Genomic DNA, 12,487 nt, shown 5'->3' with positions numbered 1-12,487 from the left:
CCAAAATCGCAAAACAAATGTTCAGTTTTGGATTAGAGGATATTCAAAACATTTTAAAGTTATTTCATAAAGTGTGAGTTAAAGTATATTATTAAATAATAAATATTTACCTTCCACCGACCCAGTCCCAGAAACCAAACATGTTCTTGGAGTCGATACCAAAGGCGGTCACTTTCTCCCCGTTAGTGGACAGCGCTACGAAATGCTTTGCTACCGCTGATGACTGGAAATACAACAATTTAGTTTATTTTTAAAACATGTTTGCCATCATTTAAAATATCTTTTTTTTTTATAATAAAACCCAGGTACATAAATTCAAGTTTCTTTTTGTCCTGAAAAAAATCTTTAAACCAAAAACTGCCTCTGATATACTTATTAATTTGTTTCACACATTTCAATACTTATATATTAAAAAACATCAGAATAAAATGATAAATTCAAAACATAAAGATTTTTAACTTCAAATATCTACTAAATTCCTTTTTAGTTTCTTTCCTTGTACTTTAGTTGGCACGTCAAATATATGAAAACTCTTGTTATTAACGTGCCAACAGTATAACTCACATCTTTAGCAGCCTGCAGGAACCAGTTCTTGGCTGAAGTCGCGTTGGTGATGGTCTCCTGAGTGGTGAAAGTCTTGGAGGCGATGATGAACAGCGCCGTCTCCGGGTTGAGACGTTTTAATACCTCCGCGAGGTGCGTACCATCGATGTTGGAGACAAAATGTACCTTATAACACAGAACGTAAGGTTAAATTTACAATAACACACTTTTAGAGTTAAATTTTTCGTTCCCGAACCTACTTTATATCACATTTCATGGGATTAATTACTCTGGACCTTAAAACTGATTGTTTAAAACTTAATTATAGAAAAATAGATTCTTGTCAATTAAAAGTATACCTTAAGATGATTGGCATAAGGTTTCAGTGCCTCGGTGACCATGAGAGGGCCAAGATCTGAGCCTCCAATACCAATGTTGATCACATCGGTTATCTGCTTGCCTGTATATCTGTAGACAATATATTTGATAAGCATATGAACTTTTATTCTTTAGAATTTTTAGAGCACATTCTTTGGCTTTATAAAATAAACTAGATTCCTAGTTAAAAAAAGGTAAGTAGCTTATGTGTTCTTTTGGACTATCCTCTACATCTATGCTAAATTTAATTAGGATTCATTCAGCAGTTTAGGCTACAAACTCTAATAAATATAGAAAGGTTTAGATAGATGGATGTTTGTTAGAGTTTGCAGCCTAAATGGCTGAAGAGATCTGAATGAAATTTGGCATAGAAGTAGTAGAACACATTGGCAGTCACTTTTGATTTTTTTTAACTTCTTCATGGACGGTGTCAATGGAAAAAGCTAGTTAAAAAGTACAGACCCTTTCCATTGTCCACTAATAACTTGCTGTGAGAATTCTTTCATATGAGCGAGGACCGCATTCACATCCGGTGTGACATCTGCCCCATTAACCAGGATCGGCTTGTTCTGTCTGTTACGTAAAGCAATGTGCAACACTGCACGATCCTCTGTGAAGTTTATCTTCTCACCTGGAAATTTTAATCTATACTTCTTTACTATTATAATAAAGCGTAAACACACTTCTTTGTTGTCTAAGATGTCAGCAATTACAGCATATTTTTGAATAATTCTTTTTTTAATAGCCACTTATGTCACACTTTAGGCTATATATTTTCACGCCATCAAACTTAGGATGTAAATATTTTGGATAAAAAGCCTAATGTGGGAAAGAGACCATAAGTTGCTACCAACATCAAGAAAGCAAAATTGCCATAGTAAGGTAATTGGTATTTTAACATTTGCAATTGATTATTTGACACATGTAAACAATGAAAAAACATTTTCATAAGTTTATACGGATGAAGTCGCAGGGGAACGTTAGTATATTTTAGCATTTGATAATTTACCTGAGAACATAGCATCCCTAGCTTTTTCAACCCCACGACTTTTAGCCAAGTTGAGGAGTAATTCGAAAGCTTTGGCATCCAATCTGTTTTTAGAATAATCTAACAAGATTTCACCATCATTTGGTGTTGGTAGACGAAGGCTGAAATATATTCAGATATTTTTAAAGTATTGTATTATCTGTCATGAACATCATAATAAAGAATATTGCATCATTAGAAATAAAATCAATTAATATAGGGCCTTTTACTTATGTAATTCTAATAAATATATGATCATAATGACTCATGTAAATTGTAACAAGGAAATATAATCAAGTAACAATTATTGTTATGTAAATTATGAAATAGTAGTAGTAATTCAGGGATTTTTAATATCAATATTAATCCATTTATAAAAATATAATAACCCTTTTCAAGAAACAAAACTATTACAATTATTTTTATTTCAAGCAGTAGATTTGTGTTTTCAACTAAAATATATATAGAAAACATCTCTTTTTATTATTAATATTGGATTGTTTATCGTAATTCAATTTTTGAAAGTAACTTTTCGTTTGAACATTCGACCTGTGACATTGCTTTGTACCGACGACCTTTTAAAAAAGTTTATGTCATAACATAATAATGAAAGTAAGTTTTATTATTTAGCTTCAACATGGATTTATATATATTATTCAGTTATAAAAGACTACGAACTAATGCAGAAATATTCAAGTTTAATGAATATAAAATTACCAAATACCTAAACTTTTTAAATCTGTCGACGTCTTGTTGGAAAAGTTGCAGAATATTAATTTTTTCAGCGTTAGCGTTGAAATACTCCTGCAGTTTCTTATACGCTGGATCTTGTTTCAAATTAATTTTCGGCTCCATTTTATTTAAATAAATTACACAAGAGTCTTGAATACGTAAACTTGAATACTGTCGTATCAATAACTTTGATAATGAACGTCTTGTTGACATTACAATGACACGCGAAGGTTATTGGCGTTTTGATAATCCTTTGCATTGAAAATGACATTTACGATTTGGATTTGGGTAACAAAATAAAACGTTTTGTAAATAGAAACTTTTACTGTAAGATTCGTTTTTTAAGAGATAATTTTATTTATTTGAACAAGTAATGAATTATGGGTTATATTAAAAACAATTCAACTCATGCTAGCACAATTTAATTCATTGAAAATTCTTATAAATGTGATGTTATAGTTTCGTCAATAAAATCTCGTACGGCTGATAACTTAGTATAAACCCCTGGTACTCCGACTTGTCCGCAAGGCTTCAGTCCATATGATACAAGTCCAACAACTTTATTGTCATACGTAAGCGGTCCACCACTGTCGCCCTGAAATGTTATTAAAATACGTGAATATGACGTACTACCGTACATTGGAAATTGGAACGTTAATTGGTCTGTAAGGGACGCCCTTATTCCTTTGCGATATCCCTTTGAATAGAGATCAATTAGCAACACGAAATTTCTGGATTTTATTGCTACACTACCTTACAGCTGTCTTTATCGGTTCCTCCTGCGCAAATCATTGTTGATGTCAATTTCGTAAAGACTCTCTTGCAATCATTCTGATTTATATATGGTATTGTAATTCTCAGAAGCTGATTTGAAAACGAGTTCTCTTCCGACTGAAACCATTGATCATTAGACAGAATAGATAGGTTAATTAATAAAACTATAGATGTTTTCTTTTTAAACCACGAAAATTTAAAGTCGTTAATGAAAGCATTTTCTTATAAGAAAAAGGTATTATTTTTAATTCTTTTTTTACATATGGTTAAATCACGTTATTGATTATTTACTTAATCTCAATACGTTCATAATTAATTTACATTTAAACAAAAAAAATCAAGTTTATTACCGGATTCGTCCAACCAAATCCCATCGTATCCAACATCGCATTATCATCAATCTCCAAATCTTGCGAAGCTATTTCAATTTTCTGGACTCGATCATTAAAAGTGAGGTTATCTTTTAATTTAATAACTAATACATCGTAATCCTTATTATCCCCATTGTATTTAGGATGGACAAAAATCTCTTCTATGTCGTAGTCTATTCCACCTTCTAAAGCGTGATCAGTGCCCACGGTTACTCGATATTGCGGAATCACTTTTCTGTAGGTTGAAATATTGTTACTGTTTAAGTATTTAAAACTTGAATAATGCCATCCCTTGCATTGGTTTTTAAAACGACAGAGATAGCAATAATCTCACTATCTTATCTAACTAATATTACAAATGTGAAAGTTTAGATGGATGAATGGATGTTTGTTAGAGTTTGTACCCTAAACGGCTAAAAGGTTTTCTAAGAAATTTGGCATAGACGCAGAGGATAATCTGGATGAACACATAAGCTACTTACTTTTGTTTTTTGTTTAATCCCACGCGAACGGAGTCGCGGGCGAAGGCTAGTAATGTTATAAATGCGAATGTTTAGATGGATTCTTTAAGAATTTACTAAGTAAAGAAAATAATTAGTTATGTTTTGAACTTCATTTAAATTTACTTACAAATAACAGTGCGCTGCGGAAATGAGGAATTTTTCGTGGACTATAACCGCTCCGCAGAAGTAGGGCACCTCGCCTTTGCCTTTAGGTCTAAATATCGCCATAAAAGGCACCTCAGTGATCGACACTGGACTGCCATTTATTATTCTCGTATTTAAATAAGCTGCTAATAATTAAAACAACAACTTTGAGATATAACCTTCGTACTCAGAATAATTTGTCATTAAAATTCATTAGCCCTGGAGACCCCCATGGACTATAATAAGGTATTAAGTACAATTTGTTTTTAAAAAAGTGTAGCACAAATATTTCAATATTATTATTAATAACATATGCTATAAACTAAGCGACCAGTGGTCACACATAAATCCTGTGGGTTTCTGTACCACTTATAACGTCTCTTATTGTACTTTTAAATTTATGCTTTTGTCTAATAAATAAAAAAAAAATAAAGAGGAAAGATTTGTATTTTTGTATGTATTGAAATAGCTCAAAAACTACTGGGCCGATTTCAAAAAGTCCTACACCATTAGAAAGCTATGTTATCAGTGAGTAACATATGTTCTTATTTTTTTAAAAAATTTCACGCAGACGATGTCGCGAGCAAGAGTCTATAAAACACAACTTTAATATTGTAATCTTACTTCTTACTAATATTATAAATGCGAAAGTTTAGATGGATGGATGGATGGATGGATGTTTGTTAGCGTTTTAGCTTAAACAGCTGAACGGATCTCCATGAAATTTGGCGCAGGTTTAGAGCATAGTCTGGAAGAACACATATGCTACTTTTTATCCCGGTAATAGTTACGGTTTCTGTGGGATTCATTAATTTAGTTTTTTAACAGTTCAACATATCCTTTTGAAATTTGGCACAGATATAAAACAAAGTCTGGAGTACACATGGGATGAGGTTCATCCCCGAGAAATGTCCGGTTCCCGAGGGATACGTAGCTTTTTGTTATTTATATAGTTCGTAAGTTTTCTAATACCACGCGGACAAAGTCGCGGGCAACAGCTCATAAAATATAATTAGATATAAAAGCTACTGTAAATTGAACACAGATTCAAATACTTTGACCAAATGCTTACCATTAGCACAAACACTATAAAGTATTATTAAAAATAAAAAAGTTATAAGGCTTCTGGTAATCATAGCTTAAACAATTCAAATAACTGCAACAATGTTTAGAAAATTTTAGTTTTTATACACTAATAATCTACTCCACAAAGGCATGTGTTGTAAACATTTTTAAAATCAAATAATCATATTATAAATATAAAAGTTTACATGTATAGATATTCGTTAACAGATAACTTCAAAATACTCTAACCAATATTAATGAAATTACAGACGTTACTAAGTTTTTTAATACTGCGCGAAGTCGCGGGCAAAACTCATGAAAACAATAAATTCTGTTATTTAAAATGCCAATTGATTATTTTAATGTCATTTTCTAATCGTTATTTTAACCTTAAAATAGTTCTCATAACATTAAACATATTATAACTAGCTTTCGCCCCCGAATCCGTCCGCGTTGAATATAAAAATAATCGTGAGTAGCCTGTGTTCTTCCGGATTATCCTCTACATCGTATATCAAATTTAATCGAAATCCGTTTAACCGACCACAAACTTTAACAAACATCTAAACTTTCGCATTTATAATATTAGTATGATTATGATAATAATTAGAAATTGGTAAATAAAACAATAATATAACTTTATTTATTTATTTTTATATGTATTATATAAGCTGGTTTCAAATTAAAATAAAATGGTTGTAACCTATTTATTACAAAATAATTAATAGTATTTGTTTATATATTTTATAAATCCCAACTAAATTCTTATAATATCTGAATTATACATTGTTACTGGTTATTTGTTACATAGCTATCATAAAAATGGTAAAAAATTTGTAAATCTTCACGTCCAATTTGCTTCAATTAATACATATTTTAAAAATAACATATTCCAATTATTAATCATTAAAAAATAAACTTTTAAATTACAGTATAAAATAATTTTGTTATTAATTTCAAACTGGCCAGAAAATAATTAAAAAAAAAATTAACTGTTGAATACCTCTGCATAAATACGATTACAAAAAAAAGAACATTCTAGTTCATTATTTTTAAATTATACAGATCAACTAACAATACTAAATAAAAATATTTTATTTCTAACACAATTTTTATTCAAAGGAAAGTTCTAGCAATTATTTAAAAAATAGAAAAATATATTTTCCACCCAAAACATTAACGACCTTATTGCATATAGATAAAGTATAAATTCCCATATTCTAATAATTTAATGCAGTATAGACTTTAAAGCCTTACAATAAGGTATATTATTCCATATTATTGTTATAAAAGATCAAAAAACGCTAACACAATGGGATAAGGTACATAATCCCATGTTTCTATAAAATATTAAATTGTTGTAAATTTATTGCTTTAAGTAAAGATCAAAAAGGTCTTTACTCCAATGATTTAAGGTTGATATTACCATATTACTGCTTAAAAAATTACAAGAGAAAAGAGCTTTAAATACAAACCATTAAGGTTTAAAATTCCACATTACTGCTATTTAATCCAAAAATGATGCATTAGAGTAATAACGACTTTAATAAAATGCCTTAAGTTTTAAATTCCCATAGTTATAAAAATCGTTAATAATTGCTGAATTTAGTTGAAACAGACCAACGAATTCAACTCAAACAGCCTTACAAAAAACGCTGTATAAAGTTATATTTAGGAAGAAACTGAGTATAAGCAAATATTAGTACAAATTTTGCTCAAACTTTACACCGCGTTTATTTGAAAGGCAGCAAATTTTTAAATCCCACTAGTATGTTTAAAAAAATCTGTTACAATAACGACTTTAACCCAACGTATTAAGGTTGACATTCCTTACTGTGAAACAGTTATTCAAATACATACCTTATTACAATGCAATAAAGATGCGTTTCTTGTACAAAGCGACGCCCACCGCCAGCCACATCAACATGGCGGCGGCGTGCGTCGCCAGCAGCTGCGAGTGCGACGGCGCAGATATATGCCAGTGCAGGGGAAAGTGGCGTTTCAGAAGTTCACTACCGATATATAGGAATAATGCGTTTTGACCTGAAAATAAAATGCAATAAAAATAAATAATATTAATCAGAATAACAATATTAGATACTTGCTTTCGCCCGCGACTTTGTCCGCGTAGAAATAAAAAAAAACTAAAGTAAGTAGCATATGTATTCTTCCATATTATCCTCCAAATCTATGTCAAATTTTATCTAGATCCTAGTGTAGACTACAGAATCAAATGGATTATTCCCAAACATCTCCCCTCTCTGTCCCGAAGTGGGGACAAATGAGAATAAAAAGTTTCATCCGTCCCTCCTTTTGTGACGAGGGGACGGTTGGAACTTATTTTATTTCTTCACTTCTTCCATCTGTTACCTTATTGGTGATTGTGCGACTAAAAGGTTGGACGGACGAAACTTTTCATTCTCATATATCCCCATGCGGGGACAGAGCGGGGCGACGGTTGGGTATAATCCATCCTAACAAACATCCATCCATCCATTGATGTATTTTTGTACTTTTATAATATTAGTAAGATAGTAAGATGCGAATGTTTAGATGGATGTTTGTTAAAATTTGTCGCCTAAACTACTGAACAGATCTCCATAAAATTCGTCATAGTCACACTTATTTAGTTTTCTTTTAATTTTACACGGACCCGGGGTCGACAACTAGTCAGTCATACTCACCTGCATAATACAACGGCCTTCCTCCCCATTTATTCTTCAAATCCACAAGGAAGTATAAAACAGCCTGTATAAAGAATGCCATAGACGATGTCACCAAGCAGTATGACACCGACCAGAGCGGCTTGTTGACCGGTATGGGCCCCCCCTCCTTCGAGAACATGCACAACCCCCCACCGGATATACCGAAGACGATAGACCAGAACACCCAGCGCATTATCCGAGCTCTGGAAACAATTACATCAATATAGCACTCATAAACGTTAAGTGGACACTAAACACATGGGCGTTGGCTTGCGGAGGGCGTTAAAGGGGCCTCCCCTCAACCATAAAAAAAAACCAAGTCACATAGATCAAACAACTTTAAAAATATTTGTTTGTTTTGACTCCCCCCCGCCCCTCAACTTTAACCAACGTCCTTCAGAGCCTTAGTTGAAATCATTCTAAATAAGGGGACAAATCTACGTGTGAAATTAGGCAACTAATACTAGTGGAACAGTTGTAATTACTAAGGAAGTTTCCCGTTGGACCGATCGAATACTTGGACAATCGGTCCAATGGGAAAGCAACGACAAACATCTGTAAGAAAGGCTTTCACTTAAGAGAATCGTAAAATATCAAATAGATTAAACATCGAACAAGACTGTTGCTAGACTTAGCCTAGATCTTAGGTATCTTACCTAGCGTGGTTATACGCCAGCATGATGCGAGTAGCGTGCGCGCCGGCTTGCACCACCAACACCCCCGACAACACGCCCAGCACACCCTCAGGGTCGTACGGCAACTTGGTATGGTACACATCGCGGTATCTACCCCCCTTATACAAATGTGATGTACCGAGAATCAACCTGTAGATCATACTAATATTATAAATGCGAAAGTTTAGATGGATGGATGGATGGATAGATGGATGTTTGTTAGTTTGTAGCCTAAACGGCTGAATGGATTTCGATGAAATTTGGTATAGATGTAGAGGATACTCTGGAAGAAGACATAGGCTAGTCACTTTTGTTTTTTTTTAATTCCACGCGGACGGAGTCGCGGGCGAAAGGTAGTAATACATATAACCATACTAGCTGTTGCTCGCGACTTTGCGTAAATTAAAAAATAATAAAAACATAGCCTATATGACTTACGTAAAAGAATTTTTGGAATAGGCCCAGTAGTTTTTAAGTTTTATTTTTCTTTTTATAATATTAGTATAGATATTCAAATGAAATTGTAAATTATTAACGCATTTCTAGATGAAAATTCTTGTCTATGGATTTATATTGAAAAAATTTCAGACTCTTTCCATAAAAAACAATCAAAGTTGAGTCAAACATTATTCAAGGACAGTAAAATCGTGTCTTTAAAATGTAACAATAATTTTTGGTGCAATAAATACACAATCTATTGGAAAGACATCTTTAAACAGAATTTAAGCTTTGATCACACTAAGCCAGTACAGTTAGACAGTAGCGCTCAACTGGACAATCAAATGACAGTTCAACGCTAACCCACCCGGTTGATTCGATGCATTAGACTGGTAGTTGCAACTGTCTTACTGTACTGAAAACGTGTAAATCGGTCAAGAAATATTTCGTACGGGATGTTTTACCTGTCAATATATCCAGCGATACCTCCAGTACAGTTCTGTAAAGTGAAATCCCCTAACGCGGTGCGGTGCAGGCCGCCCGGGCCGGAGTACCCGCGCGGGCAGCCCGGCGCAGACACCGTCAATGTTATACAAATCTATCGAAAAACGCTGGATTTGATACTTGCTTAGAGCACAGTGGGCTAAAATAACCACTTATAAGGACATTTTAAACTTCAAATGAATATAACTTATTCTTATAAAAATAATGCTCATGTCTATTTTTTCGGTGGTCGAGTGAGTACTATCCGTATTAATCTGAGTACTGTTTAAATGTAAAGATTTGGATGGATGTTTGTAGCCTAAACGGCTTAACGGATCTCAAAGAAATTTGACATTACATAGAGAAAAGTCTGGAAGAACACAAGCTACTTTATTTTTTTTAATTCCATGCTAACGGAGTCGCGGGCGAAAGCTAGAAGCTATAATAATGTCTCATACAAGTTTAAACAATTTAATCTGATAAAAATGTCTATATAAGTTGAGATTTTTGCCCAATGTGCTCCAGTTAAGTGACCACAGAAATTTTATTCAAGAGGGATAGCATAAAAATAATATTTCCCATACATTTACCCCCTTACATTAGAAAATATAATTTTACAGTATCCGCTTAATCTTTACCTACTTTAATAGTTAAGACAAGTATAAAAATAAGTAAGGTAACTTAAGTTATAAAATACATAAAAGTAACCAACCTGTATGGCAACAAGGAGTGTTGTAGCGAGCCATTGTTGCCATCCAGCGGTAATATCTCTGAACAATGAACGACCTATAACACAAAATTAAAAAACTCTCAAATTAATTTTATCTAGCCAATTCATAAACTAACGAAGTTAACAATCTATCAGTAGCATACTTTACATTTAACACAACAATAAATTAAAATAATTTACAATTATTATTCTGAAAGGATAAAGTACGCAATGAAAAGTTGCCACGAATGGGGGAAGAGCATGAAATATTAAAAACAATAAAAAAAGTTGGAGTACCTTGGCCATATAATGAGAGAAAAAAAATATAAATTATAGTTATACAGGGGAAGATACAAGGAAAAAGAAATCCAGGAAGATTTACATCTTGGCTTAAAAATTAAAACAATTAACATAAGACAAACAAGAATAAGCTAATTCAAGGAACAGCGGTGGCCTCCCAATCCGGTAATAATAACGAAGTAACAGCCCGAGCCGAGGCTCCTGAGGGAGCCCTCGAGCCTAGTTACTCATAAAAGAGGTTTACCTCAAGCCCGGTGAATCTGTAAATGCCTCTTCAAGGCAAACAGTGACAACTCAGTCACAAAAAAAAATCAAGGAACAGTGATATTTTCATTGCAACTTATCCAGTCCCCGTCTTACCTGGTGTCATATTTTGGCTGGTCCTCATGAAGGCGCACTCTAGGGCTCCCACTATCAGGTACATGGCTGCGAGGCGCTGCAACACGCCCGGCAGCCGCACGTCACACCACGACACATCCACAGAACTCAAGCAGATGCCAATCAACGACAAGAATAATGAACGACGAGCCACCTGGATGGTGATAAAACCTAATTTATGCCCCATTCACATTTCATTTATAAAAAACTAGCTGTTGCGCGCGACTTCTTCCGCGTGGTATTAGAAAACATACGAACTATATAAATAACAAAAAGCTGCATATCTCTCGGGAACCGGACATTTCTCGGGAATGAACCTAATCCCATGTGAGAGAGTAAACATTAAAAAACTAAATTAATAAATCCCACGGGAACCGTAAGTATTCCCGGGATAAAAAGTAGCCTATGTGTTCTTCCAGACTATGCTCTAAACCTGTGCCAAATTTCATGGAGATCCGTTCAGCCGTTTAGGCTACAAACTCTAACAAACATCCATCCATCCATCTAAACTTTCACATTTAGTAAGAAGTAAGACTAGCTTTCGCAGGCAACTCCGTCCGCGCGGAATTAAAAAAAAAAACAAAAGCGAGTAGCCTATGTGCTCTTCCACACTATCCTCTACATCCATACCAAATTTCATCGAAATCCGTTCAGCCATAGTCAACCACGCTGGCCCAGTGTAGGTTAGTTGACTTCACAAAATGTCTTTGAATTTCTTCGCCGATATGTGCAGACATTACGATGTTTTGCTTCACCGTAAGAACATATGAAAATTCGAAAAATCTAAAATCATGGTACATGGCGAGATTCGAACCCAAGACATGTAGATTACAAGTCAAGAGCTTAAACCACTGAGCCACCTACTTTCTCATACTAATATCATAAAGATTTGTATTTTGTAAATGTATTGAAATAAATCGAAAATTACTGGATCACTTTCAATTCTTTCACCATAAAAAATCTATGTTATCAGTAACATAGGCCCTGTTTTTTCATTATTTTTTAAATTTCAGACCAAGTCGCGACCAGCAGCTAATAAAAATTAAATTTAATTGTAAAACATCTACACTAATATTATAAAAAGGAAAGATTTGTATTATTGTATGTATCGGAATATACTCAAAAACTAGTGGGCTGATTTTAAAAATTCTTTCATCATTAGAAAGGTAATTTATCTGTGAGTAACATAGAATAACAATGGAATATTCAATCAGCAGTTAAGAGCAGTTAAAAACGTTTACACATACCTGACCAAACGCTGAG

At 33.5% G+C, this 12,487-nt stretch overlaps 3 protein-coding genes across 3 annotated transcripts in view; all 3 read right to left on the bottom strand.

The window, feature by feature from the left end:
* The window catches only part of LOC106102874 (glucose-6-phosphate isomerase), an 8,138-nt gene extending 5,242 nt beyond the window's left edge, over positions 1-2,896 (bottom strand). Inside the window, exons 1-6 of the mRNA XM_013282471.1 lie at positions 2,673-2,896; positions 1,931-2,070; positions 1,384-1,552; positions 903-1,011; positions 565-729; positions 111-223 (exon numbers count right to left, since the gene is read on the bottom strand). Of these exons, the coding sequence (XP_013137925.1) occupies positions 111-223; positions 565-729; positions 903-1,011; positions 1,384-1,552; positions 1,931-2,070; positions 2,673-2,893 (917 nt within the window). The 5' untranslated portion in view covers positions 2,894-2,896. The remainder of the gene's footprint in view (positions 1-110; positions 224-564; positions 730-902; positions 1,012-1,383; positions 1,553-1,930; positions 2,071-2,672) is intronic.
* Positions 2,897-3,119: 223 nt separating this feature from the next.
* LOC106102819 (trypsin-1-like) lies at positions 3,120-4,556 on the bottom strand. The gene is made up of 4 exons (XM_013282405.1): positions 4,456-4,556; positions 3,805-4,060; positions 3,434-3,571; positions 3,120-3,275 (listed from the first exon to the last, which is right to left on the bottom strand). The coding sequence occupies exons 1-4, from the start codon at positions 4,554-4,556 to the stop codon at positions 3,120-3,122; spliced, it is 651 nt and encodes a 216-aa protein (XP_013137859.1).
* A 2,096-nt stretch (positions 4,557-6,652) lies between these two features.
* Positions 6,653-12,487, bottom strand: part of LOC106102818 (heparan-alpha-glucosaminide N-acetyltransferase-like) — a 9,991-nt gene continuing 4,156 nt past the window's right edge. Inside the window, exons 3-9 of the mRNA XM_013282404.1 lie at positions 12,472-12,482; positions 11,207-11,378; positions 10,550-10,623; positions 9,819-9,952; positions 8,899-9,066; positions 8,222-8,445; positions 6,653-7,580 (exon numbers count right to left, since the gene is read on the bottom strand). Of these exons, the coding sequence (XP_013137858.1) occupies positions 7,402-7,580; positions 8,222-8,445; positions 8,899-9,066; positions 9,819-9,952; positions 10,550-10,623; positions 11,207-11,378; positions 12,472-12,482 (962 nt within the window). The 3' untranslated portion in view covers positions 6,653-7,401. The remainder of the gene's footprint in view (positions 7,581-8,221; positions 8,446-8,898; positions 9,067-9,818; positions 9,953-10,549; positions 10,624-11,206; positions 11,379-12,471; positions 12,483-12,487) is intronic.

The sequence above is a fragment of the Papilio polytes genome, unplaced genomic scaffold (assembly GCF_000836215.1).
Source record: "Papilio polytes unplaced genomic scaffold, Ppol_1.0 DF823901.1, whole genome shotgun sequence".
Classification (NCBI taxonomy): domain Eukaryota; kingdom Metazoa; phylum Arthropoda; class Insecta; order Lepidoptera; family Papilionidae; genus Papilio; species Papilio polytes.
Note: the sequence above shows the minus strand (reverse complement) of the source record. Positions and strands in the feature narration are given on the sequence as shown.

Coding starts and splice junctions, on each gene's coding strand:
- LOC106102819 (XM_013282405.1), bottom strand. CDS start 4,556: ATGGCGATATTTAGACCTAAAGGCAAAGGCGAGGTGCCCTACTTCTGC. Junction 4,061..4,455: donor TCCGCAGCGCACTGTTATTT/GTAAGTAAATTT, acceptor TTCAACCTACAG/AAAAGTGATTCCGCAATATC. Junction 3,276..3,433: donor CCGATAAAGACAGCTGTAAG/GTAGTGTAGCAA, acceptor ATAACATTTCAG/GGCGACAGTGGTGGACCGCT.